This window comes from Saimiri boliviensis, chromosome 15, assembly GCF_048565385.1.
Source record: "Saimiri boliviensis isolate mSaiBol1 chromosome 15, mSaiBol1.pri, whole genome shotgun sequence".
In the NCBI taxonomy this organism is placed as follows: domain Eukaryota; kingdom Metazoa; phylum Chordata; class Mammalia; order Primates; family Cebidae; genus Saimiri; species Saimiri boliviensis.
The window spans coordinates 59440969-59464317 of record NC_133463.1 but is presented as its reverse complement, the minus strand read 5'-3'; the positions used below and the strand labels follow the sequence as shown (position 1 = coordinate 59464317).

At 40.6% G+C, this 23349-nt stretch overlaps 1 protein-coding gene across 8 annotated transcripts in view; it reads left to right on the top strand.

The window, feature by feature from the left end:
* The window catches only part of SYBU (syntabulin), a 120371-nt gene that overhangs the window by 31150 nt on the left and 65872 nt on the right, over positions 1-23349 (top strand). For 2 of the 8 annotated variants that reach the window (XM_039464564.2, XM_039464561.1), the window contains 2 exons: positions 17956-18036; positions 19771-19975. In XM_039464564.2, coding sequence (XP_039320498.1) covers positions 18013-18036; positions 19771-19975 — 229 coding nt within the window. In that variant the 5' untranslated portion in view covers positions 17956-18012. Of the gene's footprint in view, positions 1-13214; positions 13749-16686; positions 16809-17855; positions 18037-18159; positions 19976-23349 lie in introns of those variants that run through there. The other 6 variants (XM_039464566.2, XM_039464562.2, XM_039464565.2 and 3 more) reach the window with 6 other exon arrangements.

The following is a 23349-nucleotide window of genomic DNA, read 5'->3' as shown; positions in this document are numbered from 1 at the left end:
ATCATCAAAATTGAAAGATCTAGAGGAGCAAGATCAAAAAAACTCAAAACCTAGCAGAAGACAGGAAATAACTAAGATCAGAGCAGAACTGAAGGAAATAGAGACACAAAAAACTCTTCAAAAAATCAATAAATCCAGGAGCTGGTTTTTTGAAAAGATCAACAAAATAGACCACTAGCCAGATTAATAAAAAAGAAAAGAGAGAATAACCAAATTGATGCAATAAAAAACGATAAAGGGGATATCACCACAGATTCCACAGAAATCCAAACCATCATCAGAGATTATTACAAACAACTCTATGCACATAAACTAGTAAACCTGGAAGAAATGGATAAATTCCTGGACACCTGAATCCTCCCAAGCCTAAACCTGGAAGAAGCTGAAACCCTGAATAGACCAATAACATGGTCTGAAGTCGAGGCAGCAATAAAGAGCCTACTACCCAAAAAAAGCTCAGGTCCAGATGGGTTCACAGCCAAATTCTGTGTAGGCAAGGACTTCATGACCAAAATGCCAAAAGCAATGGCAACAAAAGCCAAAATAGACAAATGGGACCTAATCAAACTCCACAGCTTCTGCACGGCAAAAGAAACAGTCAGTAGAGTGAATCGGCAACCAACAGAATGGGAAAAAATTTTTGCAGCCTACCCATCTGACAAGGGGCTGATATCCAGAATTTACAAAGAACTAAAGCAGATCTACAAGAAAAAAACAAACAAGCCCATTCAAAAATGGGCAAAGGATATGAACAGATACTTTACAAAAGAAGACATACAGGAGGCCAACAAACATATGAAAAAATGCTCATCATCACTGGTCATCAGAGAAATGCAAATCAAAACCACATTGAGATACTATCTCACACCAGTTAGAATGGCGATCATTAAAAAATCGGGAAACAACAGATGCTGGAGAGGATGTGGAGAAATAGGAACACTTTTACACTGTTGGTGGGAATGTAAATTAATTCAACCATTGTGAAAGACAGTGTGGAGATTCCTCAAGGACCTAAAAATAGAAATCCCATTTGACCCAGCAATCCCATTACTGGGTATATATCCAAAGGATTATAAATCATTCTACTACAAGGACACGTGCACACGAATGTTCATTGCAGCACTGTTTACAATAGCAAAGACCTGGTACCAACCCAAATGCCCAAGGATGATAGACTGGATAGGGAAAATGTGGTACATATACACCATGGAATATTACGCAGCCATCAAAAACGATGAGTTCACGTCCTTTGTAGGGACATGGATGAACCTGGAAACCATCATTCTCAGCAAACTGACACAAGAGCAGAAAATCAAACACCGTATATTCTCACTCATAGGTGGGTGTTGAACAATGAGAACATATGGACACAGGGAGGGGAGCACTACACACTGGGGTCCGTTGGGGGGAAATGGGGGAGGGGTGGGGGGATGGGGAGGTGGGAAGAGATAGCATGGGGAGAAATGACAGATACAGGTGAGGGGACGGAAGGCAGCAAACCACACTGCTATGTGTGTACCTATGCAACAATCTTGCATGTTCATCACATGTACCCCAAAACCTAAAATGCAATAAAAAAAAAAAGTTTAAACTCAACTCTCCAATAGGTATATATAATGAAATAGATGTTAGAATAACTTGTAACTTGTCGACATAGAATTGATGGAAGCCATTTATTAAAACTGTAAATGCAAAGATTTAAAGAACTTACAAATAACTGTGAACGAACTTCCTTCCTAGGCTAACAAGTAAAAAGACTTTTACTTTTGATTTGTAAACAAAAACTATGGTTCTAGTTTTATTTTAAATTTGAAATCGGTGTGGAAAGATGTCTTTCTAGATATTTGTTATTAAAATTAATTAAGCTAAATAGACACTGTCAGAAGATGGCTTAAAATTAGGAACATTTTAGAGTCATTCCATCAAAGCTATTTGCCTAATTGGCTGCTTAACTCATAAATATTAAGGTTGATATAAAGACAAATATTTTTGTCCTTTTCTATGCAACATTTATATATATTTACATATGCAACATTTGCACATAGTTTACTTAGGATCTGATAAATATAATGTTTTTAAAATAACTGGTTTAAGCAACAATTTTACAAAAATACCCACCTCTATTTCTAAAACTAACTAATAATAGTAAATATATATTTTCCCCTGCAAATACCCAGCTTATTAGAGTGTACCTATTTACAGAAAGCTGCAAAAGATCTGTAAGATGGGAAAGACACAAAGAAAATACTAAGTGGAAAAACTGAAGTAGTAGGGACGACCGAATTGTTCTTGGTGTGGGAAAGGTTTTAAATGGCGGACAGAACTGAAGACCTCTTATGAATGTGGTGATGGAGTTGTAGATGAGTAAAATTTATTGTTTTCTATGTATAGAAGGAAAACTTCAAATTGGGCCAATATGAAATATAATGCTTTTGTCAATGGCATCATGGGGTTCCTCACTAAAAATGAACAATGTAAATAAACATTTAGGCAGTGAAATGCAACAAAAAGCCATCTGCTTTGAAAAATCCCCTGCAACATTGGAGAACTTCAATTCAAGAATTATGAATAGAAGTTTTGTAGGTGCCGAGGCCAAGAAGAGACATCAGATTGTCAAGTTGTTTGATATTGCCTACACATTGGCTAAACCAGAAATTCCTTTTGGCTAATTTTCTCACATTGCCATACTAGAAGCTCGTCTTAGAGTGAACTTGGAGCAAGACTATCTTTCTGAAAGTAAATGTAAGCTGAGCCACATTATGGAAAAAGTCATCACACATGTTCTAATGGCCACTGTTCAGCAAGTCCAGTCCTGTTTCATTGTTATTGGAAAACATGAGGGTCCAAAACCACAAATGCTAATCTCCTTGAAAGGGTATATAAGCTCCATGTGAGAGAAAGCGCTTTAAAAGATATTAAATTATTGAGTTCTAAAGAGGCCAAGCAGGTGAATGCAGAGGTTTTATTTATGTATTTATTTATTTATTTTTTATTTTATTTTATTTTTTTTGAGACGGAGTTTCGCTCTTGTTACCCAGGCTGGAGTGCAATGGCGCGATCTCGGCTCACTGCAACCTCCGCCTCTTGGGTTCAAGCAATTCTCCTGCCTCAGCCTCCTGAGTAGCTGGGATTGCAGGCACGCGCCACCATGCCCAGCTAATTTTTTGTATTTTTAGTAGGGACGGGGTTTCACCATGTTGACCAGGATGGTCTCGATCTCTTGACCTCATGATCCACCCTCCTCGGCCTCCCAAAGTGCTGGGATTACAGGCTTGAGCCACCGCACCCGGCCAGTTTTAATTTTTTTTTTTTTTTTTTTTTTTTTTTTTTTTTTTTTTTTTTTTTTTTAGACAGAGTCTTGCTTTGTCGCCCCTGCTGGCATGTAGTACAGCGTGATCTGGGCTCACTGCAGCCTCCGTCTCTGTGATTCTCCTGCCTCAACCTCACAGGCAGTTGAGATTACAGGCTCACACCGCCATGCCATGCTAATTTTTGTATTTTCAGTAGAGATAGGGTTTCATTATGTTGGCCAGGCTAGTCTCAAATCCTGACCTTAGGTGATTTGCCCTCCTGGGCTTCCCAAAGTGCTGGGATTACAGGCATGAGCCACCATGCCCAGCCATAAATATAATTCTTAATACAGCTTCAGGCCTTAAAGTGGATGTAAATAACAAGAATATTGGCTTAATGGATGAAAGCATTGGCCCCAATATCTAAATGAAGAGAAAAGCTTCTAACCTACTTGATCAGGAAATGTCCTTCCTACATTCAATATCTTGTCTTAGTCATCATTTCAAGAGCTACCAATTATGAACACATTTAAAACACTGGCTTTGTTTACATTTTTTGCCATATTCATTTCTCCTTATAACTTATATTGAACATCCTCAGTTTGTCTTCATGAATTGAGAAGTTTGTAGAAGAAACTTTAACAACACCAAAGGAGGCAGATGGAATGCATTCACTATAGCAGAAAAATAGGACAGGCAAAATCCTCCTTTACATATGTCAGTGCCTCAGCTTAAAAGTAAAGTCAGTGAAAAAATCACAAAAGACCTAAAAGTGAGAATCCAGAGCTACCTGAGCATGTTTAATTAGCCTAAAACTTGTCCTACCCATTCTACTCATAGTTAAGATATTAGATCTGGGACTGTCTTCCAGAAGGACAACGTGATTTGCTATAGTACCTTCAAGAGGATCAAGAAATGGACGTTGTATGGTACACTTAGTAGCTTACTGGTAAATGAAGAAGGAAGGCCACAGGTAGCGTCTTTCAGTAGGATCAGACTAATTGGAGGACAGCGTTGTGATACAAATTTTAGGGAAACAATCTTTATTTATGCTAACGCTGTTCAGACCATATGCATCACATTTGAGCATCTCTGTAAAGAAGATGCATCCCAGTGTTTGAAATTACTGACTATAAATATATGGCCAACAAATGAGCACCTTTAGAAAAATACGGAGTCAAAGATGAAATGTTTATTAAACCCTTTGAAGGGCTGCTACAATTAAATCATGTGGATGCTTCCCAGTTGGCTAGAGAAGGGGATTGCTCAAAGGTTTCAGATTGAAAAGCCTCACACAGCTCTCCAGGCAAGAAGTTTGGCAGTGGTTCTGAAAAATTACAAAGACGAATTCCCAAATATTTATCATATGATTTGTATTCTGCAGTGATTTCCAGTTTCAGTGGCAACAGTGGAAAAAAAAGGATGAAGTCAGGTTACAGGAATAGAATGCTTAAGACAGGAGTTGAATATCTAATGTGCATTTCTACGGAAGGCCGAATGCCAGAAGTATGTAAGTACAGCAGGTCTGTAACTTAATATACTCAGCCTTTTTAAATTATAGCTCCCTAGAACAAACAAATTTCCAATGGACAAATACTACTAGAAAACCTTGTGTTAAAGGAGTGTCATATTCTTTCTGATTTAGAAGGAAAGGGGGAAATAACTTTCAAATTTTTTGCTCAAACCTCCTCTGTAAATGATCTCTTGCTATATTTTAAATTATGAGACAGTGACTATAATAAAATTCAAAATAGAGCTAGTAAGGCAAAAAGAGGTGAAGAAATGCATACATTTTCTACCGTTTAGAAAATTTTGTATGTCTACTTAGTTTTTAATGTTTATAAAGCAGCATTACTCTGTGGAAAAGATTCAAAGATCCAACCAAGGGAGAAAAAAGAGATGCTTAATTTTCACTTATCCACATTTCTTAATTATAAAGAAAAAGAGACACCATTTTTCTGTATTAACAAATAGAATTCTTTTGTCATGTTTTTATGTGTTTTTATTCTTGGTTTATCTTAAGATATAGTTTAAAGCTAGAAATATAATTTATCTACATTAATATTAAATGTGTCGTGTGTTTCCCTTAAGTGTTAAAATAATATTTTATTTTATTATTTAAAATAAATAACAGTATTTGGGTGAAGCTCATTATTTTACTTTTATTCCTCATGGCCACATAGCAGTTCAAACATTGCTTAATCCAGAATAAGACATCACACCTGTCTGTACTAATGAGGCAAACTACTTAAATCTCTTCCAACATTCACCAGAGTTATTGGCACACAGCAAGGGCTCAATTAACATTTGTTTAATAAATAACACCACTTATGTATAAAAAGCTCGGAATTCAAGGGATAAGATATACAGTTAGTAAAAGTGTAAGTCTGTAAGGCAATTCTTAAGTGAGCATTAGGAAACCTGCCTAATTATTGTTTGCTTCATTTCCTGGTTTTTAGCAGTGAATAATCTTCACATTTTAAGACAATATTTTTTCAGATATACATTACAGAATTAAAAGACAAAATGAAACACAGAAGATTCTTAATTCTATATTTATTCTCCATACTCAACATTTCCATTCCTATAGAGGTATTTTTGAATTTAGAACTCTGTGGAAAGGACTGCTGACATTAGGACAGGAAGAAAAGAAAAAAATATGTAAAAATTCCACGTCCTCTCTAAGGGAAATATAAGCACGTTGTTTTTAACAAACTTACAGTTCTATACTTAGTGTCTCAAGCATTAGGAAATTGGCTACTTTCAAAGTATATTTAAAGAAGGTTTATAGCATGAAGGTTTCCAATACTCTCTTGCTAAAGTAACCATTTTCAAGTTTAAAAATAGGCCTTCCTAGATTATATATATATATATATATATATATATATATATATATAAATATTTTTTTTTTTTTTTTTTTTTTTTTTTTGAGATGGAGTCTCGCTCTCTTGCCCAGGCTGGAGTGCAGTGGCGTGATCTGGGCTCACTGCAACTTCTGCTTCCTGGGTTCAAGTAATGCTCCTGCCTCACCCTCTAGAGTAGCTGGGATTACAGGCGCACACCACCATGCCTGGCTAATTTTTTGTATTTTTAGTAAAGATGGAGTTTCCCCATGTTAACCACATTAGTCTTGAAATCTTGACCTCAAATGATCTGTCCACCTTGGCCTCCCAAAGGGCTAGGATTACAGGCGTGAGCCACCATGTCCAGCCTCGATAATATATAAATTTGAAACTACAACATCATTCTGAGTTTGTTACAGCAATAAAAGTATACCAAAGCAACAATATAAATATGTGAAAATATAAATGACAGTGTCTTTTGTAAAATAAATTCTTATTTAGAATTGTTTTCTATTTTAATACTAAAATAAAAAAAAAAAGCGATAGAAGAAAACAGGAGGAAAAACTATAACAAGGATTCATAGGGTTACTTTTTCAAAGAGTATTCTTTGAATTCTCACACAGGAGAAATGAATCCATTAAAATAATGAAGCTCAGATTAATATTTTATAATACATAAGATGAAATGTATTATTTTCTTTGTCAAAAGCCTTTCAAGTTATGCCAGTTTGTAAGTCATTATTTCACTTGGTCACTTAAAAATTATTTTGAATTGCTATTCAACTCATTTTACAAACCCAAAAGCAAGCACAACTTCTATATTCATCATAGCTTTAATGTAACTTTATCTTTCCATTATAGAATACACCCATATAGTTTCAGCAGAGTGTGTTCAAAGCCAGAAATCATTTTCTATTTCATATTTCAAATATTCTCTATTTCACACTCGAGACAGGAACAAATTTCATGACTGACAAATCAAATTATCCAGTGAATATACCTGAAAGGCAAAAGGAACTGGATGGTGTTGGGCAACGGAGGTTGGAGAATGAGAGGAATGTTCAAGGTAGAGGGAACATTTGTGAAAGCCAAAGGTGAAATAGAAGGATGAAATCATGAGGGATCTTGCAAGCTGTGCTAGTGGATGAAGTTTATCTTGACTCTGGTATTGAGCATTGTAAGATTTCAGTTGGGGCTAGGGATATGGGGTGAGGAAAGAATGATCAGATCTGTGCTGTAAAGAGAACATTCTGGCCACTGTTCAAAAATGAACTGAATAGGACAAGTCTGGGGGCCACATTGGAAATCCAGGCAGGAAGAGGTGGTAGAGAAATGAACACGTTTTAAAGATAATTATGAAGTAGAACAAATAGGACTTAGGTTCCAATTAGTTGTAACGGTTAAGAGGAGATAGAAGAGTTAAGAATGTCACTCAGGTGTCAGGGGCTGCATGATGATATTTATCAACTTAGGGAACATGGAACACAAAAGTAAAATCAGCTTTTAGAGGAAGTATGATGAATTTAATTTGGAGTGTAGTGAGTTTGTGGATCCTGTGGGATATAAAAGTCAAGATATCCAGATAAATTACAGGATAATCATGGGATAGAGGTGTGCATTTATATAATTTCTATAAGATCTGCCTATAAATAGCAATTAAAGCTACTGGAAAGAAAGATACTACCCCAGGAGGGAAGGATGTATGAAAGAATAAAAGGGTGAAGGCTTGAAAGTGAGCAAAAGCAACATTTAAGGAATGAGCTGAAAGGATACCAAGAAGTAGGAGATGATCAGGAGGGCAATTTTCCAGAAAAAAAAATGAAAATGATTTTCAAAAATATAGGAGTATGTAACTATGCCAATGCTTGATAAGAAGTCAAGGTTAAGATAAAAACTAGCCATCAGATTAAACCAAATAGAAGAATTTGTGACTTCCGGGAAGAGCTATTTGGTAGAATAGAGAGTACATGAGTAGAGTGGATTGGTCCAAAGGGTAGCGAGGTGTGAGACATATGCTCTAGACAACCAACTTTTTCAGAAGCTTGGCAATGAATGGGGATAAGAAATCATGTTTACTAGAAATATATGAGAGCTTTGGAGAGTCATTTATTTCATTGGGAAAGCTTTTGGCATGTTTAAATGCTGATGTGAAATACCCAGTAGAAAAGAAAATGCATTGAAGTTATCAAAAAAAAAAAAAAGAAGAAGAAGAAGATGGTGAAGAATAGCTAACATTCATTGAGCATTTAGTGTGTACAGGATGTTCTTCCATGTTCTTTATGGTTTTTAACTCCTCTGATACTCTCAATAATCCTATGAGGGACTAACTGATAGGATAATATCCCATAAGAGGTGGAAAATTATGGGATCCAGAGCTCAGGTAAAATAATTATCCTTGTATAGGAAGAAACACAACTTCCATCCTAAAGAACCAGAAATGGGAAGGATGTGGTAGAGGCAGGTGAATTTACAGGTTTGAAGGCAGGAGATTGAGAGATTCTCTTAATATTAATACCTACTGTTTTGTCTGGCAATCAGGAAAAATGGTCATCTGTATGACATGAGGGCAGAGGTGGTAGGTTGGTAGGTTTGAAGTATGGAGGAGGTTTAAAATAGACATTGTGAAGAATAGAAGAGAACATTCGCTAGAAGCCCAAAATGATTGCCACAGCACTGAGGCCCCACTGCAGGTGAAAAGCAAGCACATTGCCATGTCATTCATCCACAGGGTTGTGGGGTTTTCCCATTGTGCTCACCTTCTGGTTATAGGGGAGGCAGTATTGCCAAGACTTTTGGGAAACTTCTAGGAGTCTTGGCATTGAATCCACCGTGGGAGACAGAGAAGACTTTGGAGGCAAATCAAAAGGTAGTGAGCAGGAAACGAGCAGGGGAAGGTGGGAGGGTGCCCAATTTGATGGGCATTTATTTACCCTTTCTTCAAAAGCCAGAGTACAATTATACCTAACTAATCAGGAAGACTGAGATAGATCTCAGTAAGGGTGTATACGGGAACTCTCTGTATCTTTTGCTTAATTTTTTGTAAACCTAAAACTGCTGAAAAGTATAAAGTTTATTAATTAAAAAAAAAACTAAAATAGATGCCTAGGAATAGATAATGTAGTGACCATATGAATATCAATTATCATTATTGTTTTAGAAAGATTTACCCTACTGCACAGTTAAAATGGAATTACATAGTTTATCCTCTTCTGGGTCATTGTGAATTGAGGAAGGGAAGAAGAAAGGAGAACAAGGAATCTATTGTTAAATTCCCAGTTAGTACAAGGGACTACGCTGGGCTTATTACAAGTGTCATAGAATTTCATCCTCAAAATAGACCTATTAAGTAGAACCACAGATGTATTTTACAAATAAGAACACCAAGATACAGAGATGTTACCTAGCTTGCCTAAAGTGGTTCAGCAGGTAAACCGAAGGGAGTTTGGCATCATTTTCTATCAAAGCACCTGCTCATTATTTCACACATACTGAATAATGTCCTGTTTATTGACATCCAGTTATGTATAGCCTTATATTTTGAATTCTGCAATAGCCCTGAAAATTAGAATAAATGCATCATTAACCCTTGTTAAATTTCAGGTCAAGAGACTTTACCTGTCAAAAGAAAATTTCACGAACAAACCCATAGGTGGCAGTATAACATGGTATTCTTAAACCGTCAACTATTGCTAATTAACAAAACCCCGGATATTGTCTTGATGCTGTCCTAGTTGATCAAGATTTGGGTAAAATCCCTTTCTTCTAGAAGGTTACAGCCGGGTAGTAAAAATTCAAGGGGAAGTCCAAAAGCTGTTTTCCTCTGCATCAATTCTTGGAGCTTGGAAGGTGGCAGAAGTATCTCAAAGTAGGAAAAAAAAAAAAAAAAACAAAACAGAGAGAGTAGAACAAGGAAAAGGAGGAAAAGGAGAAAAAGGAAGAAGAGGAGGAAGAGAGAAAAGGAACAATAAAGAGAAAGGAACTGTGAAAAAAAGCAGATTATAATAGGATGTATTCAATGCTTCAAAATTCATCTTAAAACTCATCCCTGAACATCTCAGACCCCAGTATAATTTAGATACTGGCAAACCCTCTGGGTGTCCAGATCTCATGCAAACACACTGCATGGTTTAACAGCTGATGGTCATGCCCAAGTCTCTATTAGACCTTGAGGCACTTGGGGCAGGAATCACTGTTCATCTTTGAATACTCTGGAACCAGTGGCTGAGGCATTACATGGCTCAGAATAAGAATGAAGTAAGAAGGGATGGATGGATGGAGGGAGGGATGAATGAATGAATGAATGAGTGAGTGAGTGATAGGTGTCTGTGCATTCACCATGCCTTCTATTCTAACATTTTTTGATCCACCTTCTGGAGGAAAAGTCCTGGCAATATCTTTTCTAATGAGAAATTCAGTTTCCTTCTTTAAATATCATAAGTCATCAAGAGAAAACATATTGCTTCCATTTAATAAAAATTAAGATGAAAGTTTTTAGAATGAGGAGAATGTAAAACAAACAGGCAGGAAGCAGCAATGGTGATTGGAGTCATTTGATCCTGAGGGACAGAGGATATCTATTAAGCTCTAACCACATGCCAGAAATAAATGCTAGGCTTTGTGTGTGTTCTTGTCTAGTCCTTATAACCATATTATGAACTAATTACTGTTGTTAAGTTCATTTTCTAGGTGTAAAAATGGGGCACAGAAAAGTTAATTTGCTCAAAGACACAAACTAGTACAACTTGTTATTCTTTCCCTTTTAACTAAAGTGCACATACTGCATGTTGAGTCCTAGAGGGGTTAAATAACTTGCCTGAAGTAGCACTGTCAGAGGCAAAAAAAAAAAAAAAGGTCTCAGCTCCAGGTCTATGAGACTCAAGAATTCATATCCTTTATTAAACTACGTTTTCTCATCACAGATCTTTTTCCAGACTTGGGAAACTCATTTCACTTTCCTGTGCTTCCCTGAATTAGCATCACATTATTGCAAGCTAGTAGCTGGGCTTCTGATTAGAAAAGGACACAGGTACTTTTCGACCAGCCTCTGAGTTAAGGTCATTTCTCCAGCCTTAGCTTTGCTAATTCCCCATCAGCAACTTTTTCTGAAGCTTCAAATGGGTCCAGTCTCCACCAGGACCAGATATCTGGGAAGCCACCCTGGAACTTCCAGGCTTCCAGGAGCAGCCTCAGCTGTTTGTCAGTAGTGATAAGGAGGCCTGAGATCCCCGTATCTCAGATCAGTGCCTGATAATCAGAGAAAAGACAGAAGGGAGTAGTAACTTCACTCGCCATATGTCACTTAGAATTTCATTCTTATTTTAACACGCTGGTTTTGATGCACAGTAGATAAGCCTGAAAGTAAATACATGGAACTGCTAACAGAAGGAATATGGATAATTGATGTAAAGGCAAGGAGATAATGAGTATTTTTTTTTCTTTTCCAAAATTTTGATAACATGGTTTAGTATCCTTTTTTAAAGAAAAGTTAGTTACCATTTTAAAAAGGCATATTTTTCCTCTTGATCAGCAGAAGTACCTAAAGAGGACACATGGGCAGATGAAATTACATAGGCCAAATTCCCAAATTCCAAATTTATTTTCCTACAAATTCTTGTGCAGTGGATTAGTACACAGCAAGGGCTAGCTTTATTCACAAGGTCACAAGATGGCAGGTATAAAGGAAAGTCGTTCACAGGAATAACCTAGGAAGTGTGAATAAAGCAGCAATCAAAACTATCCTCCAGCTCTACAACTGCACAAGTGACCCCCACACCAGCAGCCTGACCATCCCCTGCTGTTGCTGCCATCATAGTATCTGGTTGGCCTCTGGGGGCGCTCGGCCTCATTCGGCAACAGCACTTTCGTTCTTTGGGAAGAGAAGCTCAAAATCTTCCTCTTTTGCTCCTGCTCTCAGTTTTTCAGCAGAAATAAAGACAAAGTTAATTTTTAAGATGTGTACTAGAATAGCTGGAAGCCAAAAGCATAAAATTATGGAAATAAATTATATTATGGGGAACATACTATTTTTAATGTAATTCAAATCTAGCCATAGATCTGCTTTCTGGGAACCTAGATTTCAATTTTTTTTCTAAGCCTAGACTGCTATGGATGCTGAGTGAACCCCTCACAGCCTCCAGCCTGCATATCTTCTCTGTACTTGCCATGTCTGAGAAGCAGCCTCTCTCTATAGCTGCCCTGCTGGGTTCAGGCAGCTTTCAGCTGCCTTTCTCACCTCTTCTGGTTTCTTGAAGAAGGAAATGTTTCTTTGTTACCCTAGAATTTAACTACTAGATTTAGGCTTTCCTTTTCATGTCTTACAGATTAACAACCTTTGCCCTTTCTGTACATTTGTGAGACAAACAGATTGTTCAAACATGTGAAGCATTTCACTAGATAAATGTCAAGTCTCAGTTTCCCCTACTTAGATGGCAATCTTTACACTCATACTTTCTAGAGCCTCTTAATTTCAATCATTCTGATTCCTTCTCTTAATAAGTATACACCTACTTGTCTAACCATGTGTCCCCATTTTATTTAATGCAATCACTGTGCCTGTGTTTTTGACGAGTATCCTACCCTATTTTCAAAGATGAACCAAAGGCCACAAACGAAAAGCCATTTTGGGGAAAGACTATCTCATTCGTGTCTGCTCCACCATAAGGCAAGCAGACGATTAGACCCTTACCATTCTTCAAGGCTCCAAGCCCCCTCAACCTCTGCCTCTTCCTCTGGACTTGCCCTTAGTTTGTTTTTCACTGAGAGGACACTCTGAACACTCATTTGTCGGGCAGAAATAATTGACACACTCTGAGCCCAGTGAATGTTCAAGCATGCCCTGCCTCATGTTACCCACTGCCCTCTCTGCCCCAAGCACCCTCTGGGCCCCCTCCTGGGGAAGTGATCTTGTGCAATTCTAGTCATTTCAGTTTTACAACATCAAAGTACCTCAACCATATAGTAACAATAACACACATATATTAAGAGGAGGGTGAGGAGGGTTGGGACTGGCGTGGTGATTTACGCCTGTAATCCCAGTACTATAAGAGGCTGAGGCGGGCAGATCATGAGGTCAGGAGATCAAGACCATCCTGGCCAACACGGTGAACCCCCTGTCTTTACAAAATATACAAAAATTAGTCAGGTGTGGTGGTGCCTGCCTGTAGTCCCAGCTACTTGGGAGGCTGAGGCAGGAGAATCGCTTGAACCCAGGAGGCGGAGGTTGCAGTGAACTGAGATTGTGCCACTGCACTCTAGCCTGGTGACACAGCAAGACTCCAAGACTCTGTCTTAGGAAAAAGAAAAAAAAAAAGAAGAGGGTTGATCATGCACACATGCTCTTACAGGAAAACAGGCAGCTCTGTCTCTGGTAAGAAAAATATGGGTCTCCACCCCACCCCACACCAGACACACAAAAAAATCCCAGGATGCCCTAGAATGCAGTTTCCTTCCTTCATGACGTGTTGTGAAGCACGTCAGCTGCTCCTTGTTGCTGTGCAGATCACCCAACATCGGGTCACCGAGAGAGACGGCAGTGCTTGCTCACACAGCTGATAGGATTAGGAGATGGTGCTTTGTCAGCCCTGATTGAGCCCAAGAAAGCCCCCAGCATACACAGGTGAGATGCGAGGAAGAGTGGATGTGAGGGACCGTGATGTGTCTTGGTTGTTTGCTGCAGGCGTTTTCTTTTCGGCAGTGCATTTGTATTGTCTTCTCGGTGAAGTTTGCAGTCTGGGGGATTCCTTTTAATAAAAATCTGTGCTTTTTCACTTATCTGGTCTCAGAGATTGGCCACATGTACCTCACAGGATTTTTGTGAGGCTCAAATAAGATTATATATGTGAAAGAGTTCTGAAAATATAAAGTTTTGTGCATAGGAAAGGTAGGAACGATTTAATTGCAAATTTCACATAAACAGTCAATAACTTATCCCAGATTTGGAGGAATAATTATATAAAGACATTATCTTCCTTCCCAGTCTACAATACCCTATCTCTCCTGTGCCTTGCCAGGCTTGGACAGGTATATTGTTTATAATCTTTAAAGGTTTAATCCTAAAGTAATTAATATTTTCGAAAAGCCAGAAATACATTAATTTTTAAAGAAGCTACAAGATGATAAAACAAGACCATAAAATAAGTCTTCAAGTAGAAAATGAAAATGATGCACAAGAATATTTTGAAGCAGAGGAAAGAAGACCATATTATGCTTTATTACATTATATCTCTTTGATGGTATAATCCAAATGTTACATTTCTTCTAATGACATGAGAAACACTTGAAAGTAAGGCAGCATAGATATTATCATTGATAAAACTTGCCTTTTAGAACAGTGGAAAAACAGGCTTGGGTTCCAAAAGTATAGCTCTAAGAGGCATCTGAACATTAAATCATCAGCCTTTCCCTCTGCTAGGTTGCTATGGCAACAGCAAGGCTACTGCACAGCCTCTCAGTGCTTGCACTTCTGCAGTAGAAGCTGTCACTGAACACATGTTGGATTTTTTTAGGCATACACCCAATTATCAGATACAAATATATTGTGGAGGCAGCTTTATTTGAATCATTTTCAAAGCAAATTGTATCTGTGTTCTTTATCCTGCACTGATGGACCCCTTATGGTGCTATGGAATTCACACGTTCATGCATTAACTCATTTGACAGCTATGTACTGAGTGTCTACCATATAACAGGAATTGTACTAGTCACTGCCTACAAGCTTCGGTGAATACAAACAAGTAAATGGGGAATTCCGAGGCAATCATAACAGCTTTCCTGGGGGTAAAAGTAAGTGTCATGGAATCATCAGGGGAGGTTTCCTGGAAGAGGCTGTCTCAAATGAAACAATGTATCTTTAAGAGTTGATGAGGATAGGGGGATGTAATGCAAGAAATGCTCCAGACAGAGGAAATAGCAGGTGCAGCAGTCTCCAGGAAAAAGAGAAGACAAGGCCGGGCGCGGTGGCTCAAGCCTGTAATCCCAGCACTTTGGGAGGCCGAGGCGGGTGGATCATGAGGTCGAGAGATCGAGACCATCCTGGTCAACAAGGTGAAACCCCGTCTCTACTAAAAATACAAAAAATTAGCTGGGCATGGTGGTGTGTGCCTGTAATCTCAGCTACTCAGGAGGCTGAGGCAGGAGAATTGCTTGAACCCAGGAGGCGGAGGTTGCGGTGAGCCGAGATCGCGCCATTGCACTCCAGCCTGGGTAACAAAGAGCGAAACTCCATCTCCAAAAAAAAAAAAAAAAAAAAAAAAAAAGACAAAACCTCCACCTCTGAGAAATGCAAACGCTACAGTTGGAGCAGTATCCATTTGTATGCAGGATAAGAGTGACAGGGGCCAAAGAGGCAGGTTAGGGAGGCAACGGAGTATCCAGAAAAGAGAGGAGTGGCAAGAAACAAGATTAGAGAGATAAACAAGATGGCCAGATCAGAAAAGCCTTGTGTGCCACAATAAGGAGTTTCAATACTGCCTGGAAGACAATCAGGAAACCATTAGTGAGTTTTCATGGCGAAGCATGACTTGAGTTAGCTTTTCATAAAGACTTGTGGAAAAATGGAAACACTGGATAGAAAGGAGTAAGAGGCAAGACTGAAAGCAAGAGACCTTGAGTTAGATCGCTTTTGCAATAAGGGTGACTGTGGTTTAGACTCTACATGAAGATAATGGAGACAAATAGTGTACAGAAGGACTTAGATTCAAGACGGTCATTACTTGGGTAGCATGGAAATCACTTGGTGGTTTATGCTATGTGTGAGTCAGGTGAGTAAGAGAAAGACACTTGGCTAGCTCAGTGGAGGGTGTCTCTGCTATTAGGTCCCCAGTCTCAATTCTCAGTTCCAAGTAGGGAACTCAGAGGAATCTATATTGACTTTAAAAGTTTGTTCTTACCTCACAGTATATGATCAAAGGCTCACAATTTTATGAATAATAGGTTGTATGAATCATCCTGGACCATCACTTTCCTGAGGTCCGTATTTGAGACAGCTGTGGGTGTTGAAAACATGAATTAATCACCTCTTCTTCCCAAATAAAGAATCCTAAAATTATCAACCTCACTGCTTGAGACAGCTAAGTAGATTGAAAAGGCATGAAGATTTATGGAGGATGATCTCTTTTGGAGTTGCAGGAAGAAGGGAAATTGATTCCACTAATCCTCTGGCTTTAGGCTCTCTCTAGAATCACAACATACATTCTTAGGCTTGAGAGTTGAGGACTCAGAGAAAAGCTGTTTAGAGGATGGATAAAGGGGGACAGTAACCCTCAGTTTTCAAGGAGCACAGTCCTCCCATATAGGACGCCGGTGCACAAGGATCAGAGTATTCACCTGCCACATTGCTGCTTGGAATATTCTCCAATTCTGAATAAAGGGTGTATAACTCATTATACATGTTGAATTCCATCACCAGATAAGATTTAAGGGTAGCAAGTGCAATAAATCAAGGCCCTTGGCCCAGCGATGTACCCTATTCTAAGTCTGCAGTTGGACAGATTTTCAAACTTTCTTGAACAAATTTGTGTGCATCACAAATGCTTTTTCTGCCTGTCATATAAAAGGCATCAGCAAATATTGACTGGATCACCTGGACCTGACTTAGCTGCCCTTTGGAAAGTTCTGTTCAATCAGCTGGATAGAGCTGTTTTGTTTTCCTCATCTAATCCTCACAGCTATCCTAGAGGTAGGTATCACTATTACCATTCCTCAATTTAACAAGGGTAAACTTGCAATTCAGAAGAGTCGAGAACTGTAGGCCAGGCTGGCAAACGCACCTGCATGTAATTCCAGCACTTTGAGAGGCCTAGACAGGAGCTTCCCTTGATCCCAGGAGTTAAGAGACTGCAGTGAGCCCTGATGGCGCCACTGTATTACAGCCTGGGTCACAGAGCCAGACCGTTTCAACAACAACGAGAAAAAAATCAATCAATCAATCAATGAATCAATCAATCAATCTAAAAAATAAAAAACTTTAGGCATCAAAGCACTGAGGCTGAAGGGACGGATTGGAGTGCTGGCTTGAACTCGTTTTTCTGAGTTCAACTGCAGTGCTCTTCCCTTAGCAGTGCGCCTAAGCTCCTTTCTGGCGCCGGGCAGCTGCCAGGCAGAGCTGGGGAAAGGCTGTTCTCCCGCTATCTAGCAGCCTCGCTTCGCTTCCCCAGGCCTGAGGGACTGAGCTGCCCACTGAAGGCCTTTCTGATGCAACCCCACAAGTAGAATCCACCGCAGCCTTTGAGATCCCGGAACCCAGACGCAGGCTGTGTCAGTGGTCCTGCCGCACTGGCTTGGCTGCGGTCCGGTAGGAGCGAGATCCCCGCTGCTCTCGGGCGAGGCAGTTGTGGAGAGCCGTAGGTTGACTTAAGACCTGGAGGCCAAGGAGGGGTCGCCAGGGGAAAACTTTCTCTGTTTTGACTCTCTGCGATGTCGCAGCTTTTCTCAGTCACTCCATCCAACGCTACCCCCTTCAAACCTGAGACCGAGGGTGGGGGCACCCCTGGGCTGGAGATGCCGCTAGTCACAGCCTGCCCCCACCGGGCCGAGCTCCTTGGAGAGGGAGGGACTTGCGGCCTTGTGGGGGCGGGCGGTGCAGTGGCCAAATCGGCGGGTGGGGCGCGCCCAGGCGCGGTGCAGCTGCCCCGAGGGCCGCAGGTGAGGGAGGCGCCCGGGGAGCGGCCTCAGGCGACTGCGGCACCACGTGTCCGACCGGGGCGGGGCCGGGCGCGCCCTGGGCGCAATCGGCGGCTGTGGCGGCGGCGGCGCGTTGGAGCCACGGCAGCCGCCGCCCGCAGCCCGCGGAGGCTCAGCGCAGTCTCCTCGCTCCGTGCTCGCAGGTGCCTCCTCCTGGACGGCGGCAGCGGCGGCGAGAGGAGCCGGCGGGCGGCGGCGCGATGGGGCCCCTCCGAGAGAGCAAGGTAAGGAGCGCGGGGCGGTGCGGGCGCTGGAGGGCGGGGAAGGCGGGCGCTGCGGGGCGAGAAGCGGGCGGGATGAGAGCTGGAGGGCTGACGTTTAGAGTCCGGGGAAAGAGGGGAGAGGAGGAGGTGGGGTCCGGAGAAGGCAGGAGGCATTGCTTAGGTGCAGAGATCCAGGAGACCGGGATGCGGTACTGGAGGACTAGATTTTGGAGACTGACATGATTGGAGGGTTAATCCCATCACTTGAAACTGGGAGTGTGGGGTGTAGCTTTCAGTTGATGTCCTGTGTGTGATGTGAGTGAAAGGAATCTGATGCATTCGCAACTGGGAAATGAGGACTCGAGCGTGTCAGTGACCCCGCCTCGGTTCAGGGTCTGCGGTGTGCGCAGCGGAGGGACTGGCGCGGTGGTACCTGCTGGGCGGCAGATGTGCAGGGCGAATCCGAGGCTGGGTGCGGCTGGCGGCCCCTGGGTACAGTGATTGCCTGAGGGCCCTCTGAAGTTCCCCATTGCTGGGGTTTACCCTTCAATTCCTGCCATGTGCCGGCCTCCCAGAGGTGTTTATTTTGGCCGTGACCCTTCCTGGTTAAGTCTGAGGAAAGGAACAGTAGGTCATGTTTCGAAAGCGTGTTTGTTACCTAAGCCAAAGAGTCCCTTTTCAGTGGCAGAGGTTGGAGGAAGCCGTGGAATTTTTTGCAAAACGCTCCTCCTAGGAGTCCATTTTAATAAGGCAGGGTGGTGGTGACCCTGCAAAGTACTGGATTTGAAGTTCGTTCTACTTCTGACATGGTGTGCAGTCTTGCCTAAGCATCTCTACCCCATTTAGGCTGTTTCCTCATCTGAAAATAGGGCCATTCATTGGTGTCCTCTCTATGTATCATCTGGTGTGTAAAGATCAAATGAGAAAATGGTTGGAAAAGCACCTTATAAGTTGGAAAATATTGTGAAAAATTACTGTTATGCATTTTTAAAACCAAGGCACTGCAGGGTATTGCATACCGAGTTTTCAAGGAGAGAGAAAAATCTCTTCTTATGGATGTCCTGTAAGGAAAACACAAACTAAAGATGATGTAAAAGGTGGAGCCATCTTCCCGAGTATCGGATTTGTGTTTGCTTTTCTGTTGGCAACAAGCCTTGTGTACTAGGATATTAACGAATAATTAAGATCCTGTCCAGAAGAGGAGGGATTTTAAAGGTAATTGTGTGCAAGCTATCAGGAAATAACTGTTCCAGGTATAGGGTTCGACTTTGTGAGGAGACAAGAAAACAGTAGTCAGATAGTCACAGCTAATTTAGGGAAAGCAAAATGGAAGTCTGAAGGCTATCAAGTAAGAAGCCACAGTGTGGTGTGATAAAGAGGCTTTGGGAGGCGGAACCTTGAATGTGATAGAAGTCAGGGTGGGAAGGTGAGTCAGGATTGGCATAGGGAAGTAGGATGCCTTCTAGCTAGTGAGTGGAAGTGTGTAGTGTGTATATGTGGAGTGTGTGTGTGTGCGTGTGTGTGTGTGTATGTATGTGTATGTGCCACGCAGATATGTGCTGTTCAGTAGATTAAAAAGGTTAGCTCAGTAGTAGAGTTTTGAAGCTCATTCAGTAACGGAGATAAGGACTACTCTGTAAAGACTCAATACTCAGAAATGTGATTTCTTAGAAACTGATCCTTGAAGGAACCCACAGGAGTTCAGAGAGGGAAATGCCTTTCCTTTTGTTTTCTTTTTTGATGTCCAATTTTGAGAAGGAGCACAGAGTGCAGCATCATGACAAGGAGATTTCTCGAAGCCGAATTCCCCGGTTGATTCTTCGGCCCCATCTGCCCCAACAACAGCACAAAGTGTCCCCAGCCTCTGAGTCTCCTTTCTCTGAGGAAGAGAGCAGAGAGTTCAACCCCAGCAGCTCTGGGCGCTCAGCAAGGACCGTTAGCAGCAACAGCTTCTGCTCAGGTACAGTACCCTGGGGAAGCCACCAGAAGCGTGAAACGTGTGCACTGCAGGTGCATTGTGAATGGGCCCCCGCTGGATCTCTTATAGCCTAGAATTACACTTCTGCTGTTAGGATGAATTGTAGAAGGTTGCGCATTTCTGGCTGTTGTGACCTACAAACACAGCATTTTCATATGGTTCAGTTTATTGGAACCTCACACCTGAATTTTCATGTTTTTCTAGCGTATAATTTCGAATGTAAAATCTAACTTTTTGTTTATATTACTATTTTTTTTTTCGTTTTTTAAAATTATACTTTAAGTTCTGGGATACATGTGCAGAACGTGCAGGTTTGTTATATAGGTATACATGTGCCATGGTGGTTTGCTGTACCTATCAACCTGTCATCTACATTAGGTATTTCTCCTAATGTTACCCCTCCCCTAGCCCCCCCATCCCCCTACAGGCCCGGGTGGACGATGTTCCCCTCCCTGTGTCCATGTGTTCTCATTGTTCAACTCCTACTTATGAGTAAGAACATGCGGTGTTTGGTTTTCTGTTCCTGTGTTAGTTTCCTGAGAATGATGGTTTCCAGCTTTAGCCATGTAACTGCAAAGGACATGAACCCATCCTTTTTTATGGCTGCATAGTATTCCATGGTGTATATGTGCCACATTTTCATTATCCAGTCTATCATTAATGGGCATTTGGGTTGGTCTAAGTCTTTACTATTGTGAATGATGCTGCAATAAACATATGTGTGCATGTGTCTTTATAGTAGAATGATTTATAATCCTTTGGATATATACTCAGTAATGGGATTGCTGGGTCAAATGGTACTTCTGATTCTAGATCCTTGAGGAATCACCACACTGTCTTCCACACTGGTTGAACTAATTTACACTCCCACCAACAGTGTAAAAGCATTCTTATTTCTCCACATCCTCTCCAGCATCTGTTATCTCCTGACTTTTTAATGATCACCATTCTATGACTGTTTTTAAAAATGCATTTCTTTGTTAAATCTAGAAAAAATATTGGGTTGAATTTTATACTAGCAACCTCTATAAGCCTGTGTACCTCTATGAAATTCCCCAAAGATAAAGCAACTCCTAACAAATGGGGTCAAGATCATGGAGAGTTATAGCCCAAGGCTGGCCTGGCCTTATGGTTTAGTGGGCAAGAGCCCAGGCTTTGTGATCTGCCAACCTGATTACAGGAAGGGCTGGAACCTTCGGCCTGTTCACCACTTACATACTGTGTGACCTTCGGCAAGTTGCTTAACCTCCTTAAGCCTCAGTTGTTACATTCAAAAAATGAGATGATAATACTTCCCTTGTAAGGGTGGCTATGAAATTGAATGAGATCAGATACCTGAATGTTTACCTATCACAGTGCCCGGCTTACAGAGGTGCTTGATAAATGCTGGTTCTCAGTACAATGAACTATGGATGTCAGTTTTGGCACATGAGTAAGAAAGTTTCCTTAAACCTGTGAGGATATTTGATGAGGGCACAAATCTCTTGATGGTTCCTGAAGGTGCCACCATTATCACTTGACAGAGCTTGTTATTCCCATTGAAGAATATGACTTAGAAGGACTTACATTCCTTGAGAAGTATTAGGAATTTGGGTAAAATTTAAAGGAGTGACTATCTTATGACTAGTGAAGAATGCTTCAAAGTGGATAATTTTTTAGAACTTATTTAGGGAACATGAAACTTGAAGATTAACACGTGTGTGAGAGGAAGCACGTGACTCAAGATGCTATGATTAATGCTCTAATTTAGCAGGACATAACATTCCACTGCGTTTAGGGCTCATGGCTACATTTTTCAAGGATTTTGTAAATGCAGCTTTGGATTTATTACATACCTTCACAAAATTATTCTGTCCTCTGCATAAGTTGAATGTTGAAAATTCTGCACTGCTTACTTGTTTTCCTATCTAACTCAAATTCTCTGCTTGATTTTGAAAAAAAAAATCCTATCAAACTATTGTGTTTTAAAACTTACTTCTTACTATTTTAATCATATGAATCTAGTTTAAAATGGAAACCGACTGCTGTTTTGCTTGCTATTCTCCCAAGAAGAAAACAAAAGGGTAATTGAGAAGCTATCACAGTTTATATTCCTAGAATCTAGAGTTGTATTTGCAGAATGTAATGCTGTTTACTTTAACTCTGTTTTGGAGCCCAGCGCTCACTCTGGTGAGTGTGGATGAACTCGGGGCACATCATTTCAAACTGACAGCTTTGTGTACATAACTCAGTTCCACATTTATTCCTGGTATTCTCTCCATGTAATCAATTGCTCTGTGACTGACTTCAGGGTGAGTAGTGTTATCAGAAAAAAAGAAAAACTTGTTCAAAACAACAACAAAACAGGAAAACCCCAAATATATTTTAGAAAATATGAAGGCAAACCAATGAGATTATTGATTTTGGTTATGAATCATTCTCCCCTAGACCCACTTCCCAAATCATCCTCTTTCCTAGGAGACCTGTCTCCGGCTAAGGCTATAATGCTGTACATGAAAATCGAAAGTTGGTATTGATCTTTTTGCCATTAACTAGCTGAAAATTGAGTGGCAGAAGCATATAATTATGGGTGTCTCTAAACAACCTTTCAATCTTGAGTCTTGCAGCCTGCCTCCAGATAGGATTTCCTCCGTTCCTGGGCCTCTGCCTCATCTCTCTTCATCTTCCTGTGTTGTCAATTCCCCATGGGTTGAGTCTAATGCCTTTCCCTTCCTTTCCTACAGAACTCTGATAAACCCCACAAAGGCTTTTGAGTGCTGTGCAGGCTAAAATTGACAGCAGCAAGGCCTTTGGGGGCAAGTTAATGATGCTTTAGGAGGCCAGTTGGTGGGTGGAAAATAAATGGGTTTGGTACTACAGGGAGTGTTAATGCTGCAGGCAGTGAGGTAGAGAATGTAAGACATGTCCAACCAGCAGGGGGAAATCGCTTGTTTTAATCCAGCCACTCTTAACACTGAGGCCAGAATGTGTGTTCCTGGCTTAATCATGGCAGTTTGAGAACAGGGTGCATACAAATACTTAAAAAAAAAAAAAAACCAGCCTCTACTAGAACAAAGCTAAAATATTTAGCAGCATCTATTGTCATCACAGCTTCACAACCTTCCAGTAATTCTCCTGTATTAGCTTATCTTCTTTATAAATCTTCACATTCACTCATGTAAAAGGGGCCATGCATAATTAGGGGAATTCTTACAATCTGGTAATGAAATTAAAGAGGAAGATGTCACCGCAAACACAATGAAATTTAATTTGAAAATTACATTTTCAGAACTGCAAACTGGAGACTCTTTCCCCAAATCTACATCAAAAGCATTAATTATGAAGAGCATCATATGTTCTAAAATATTTATTTAAAA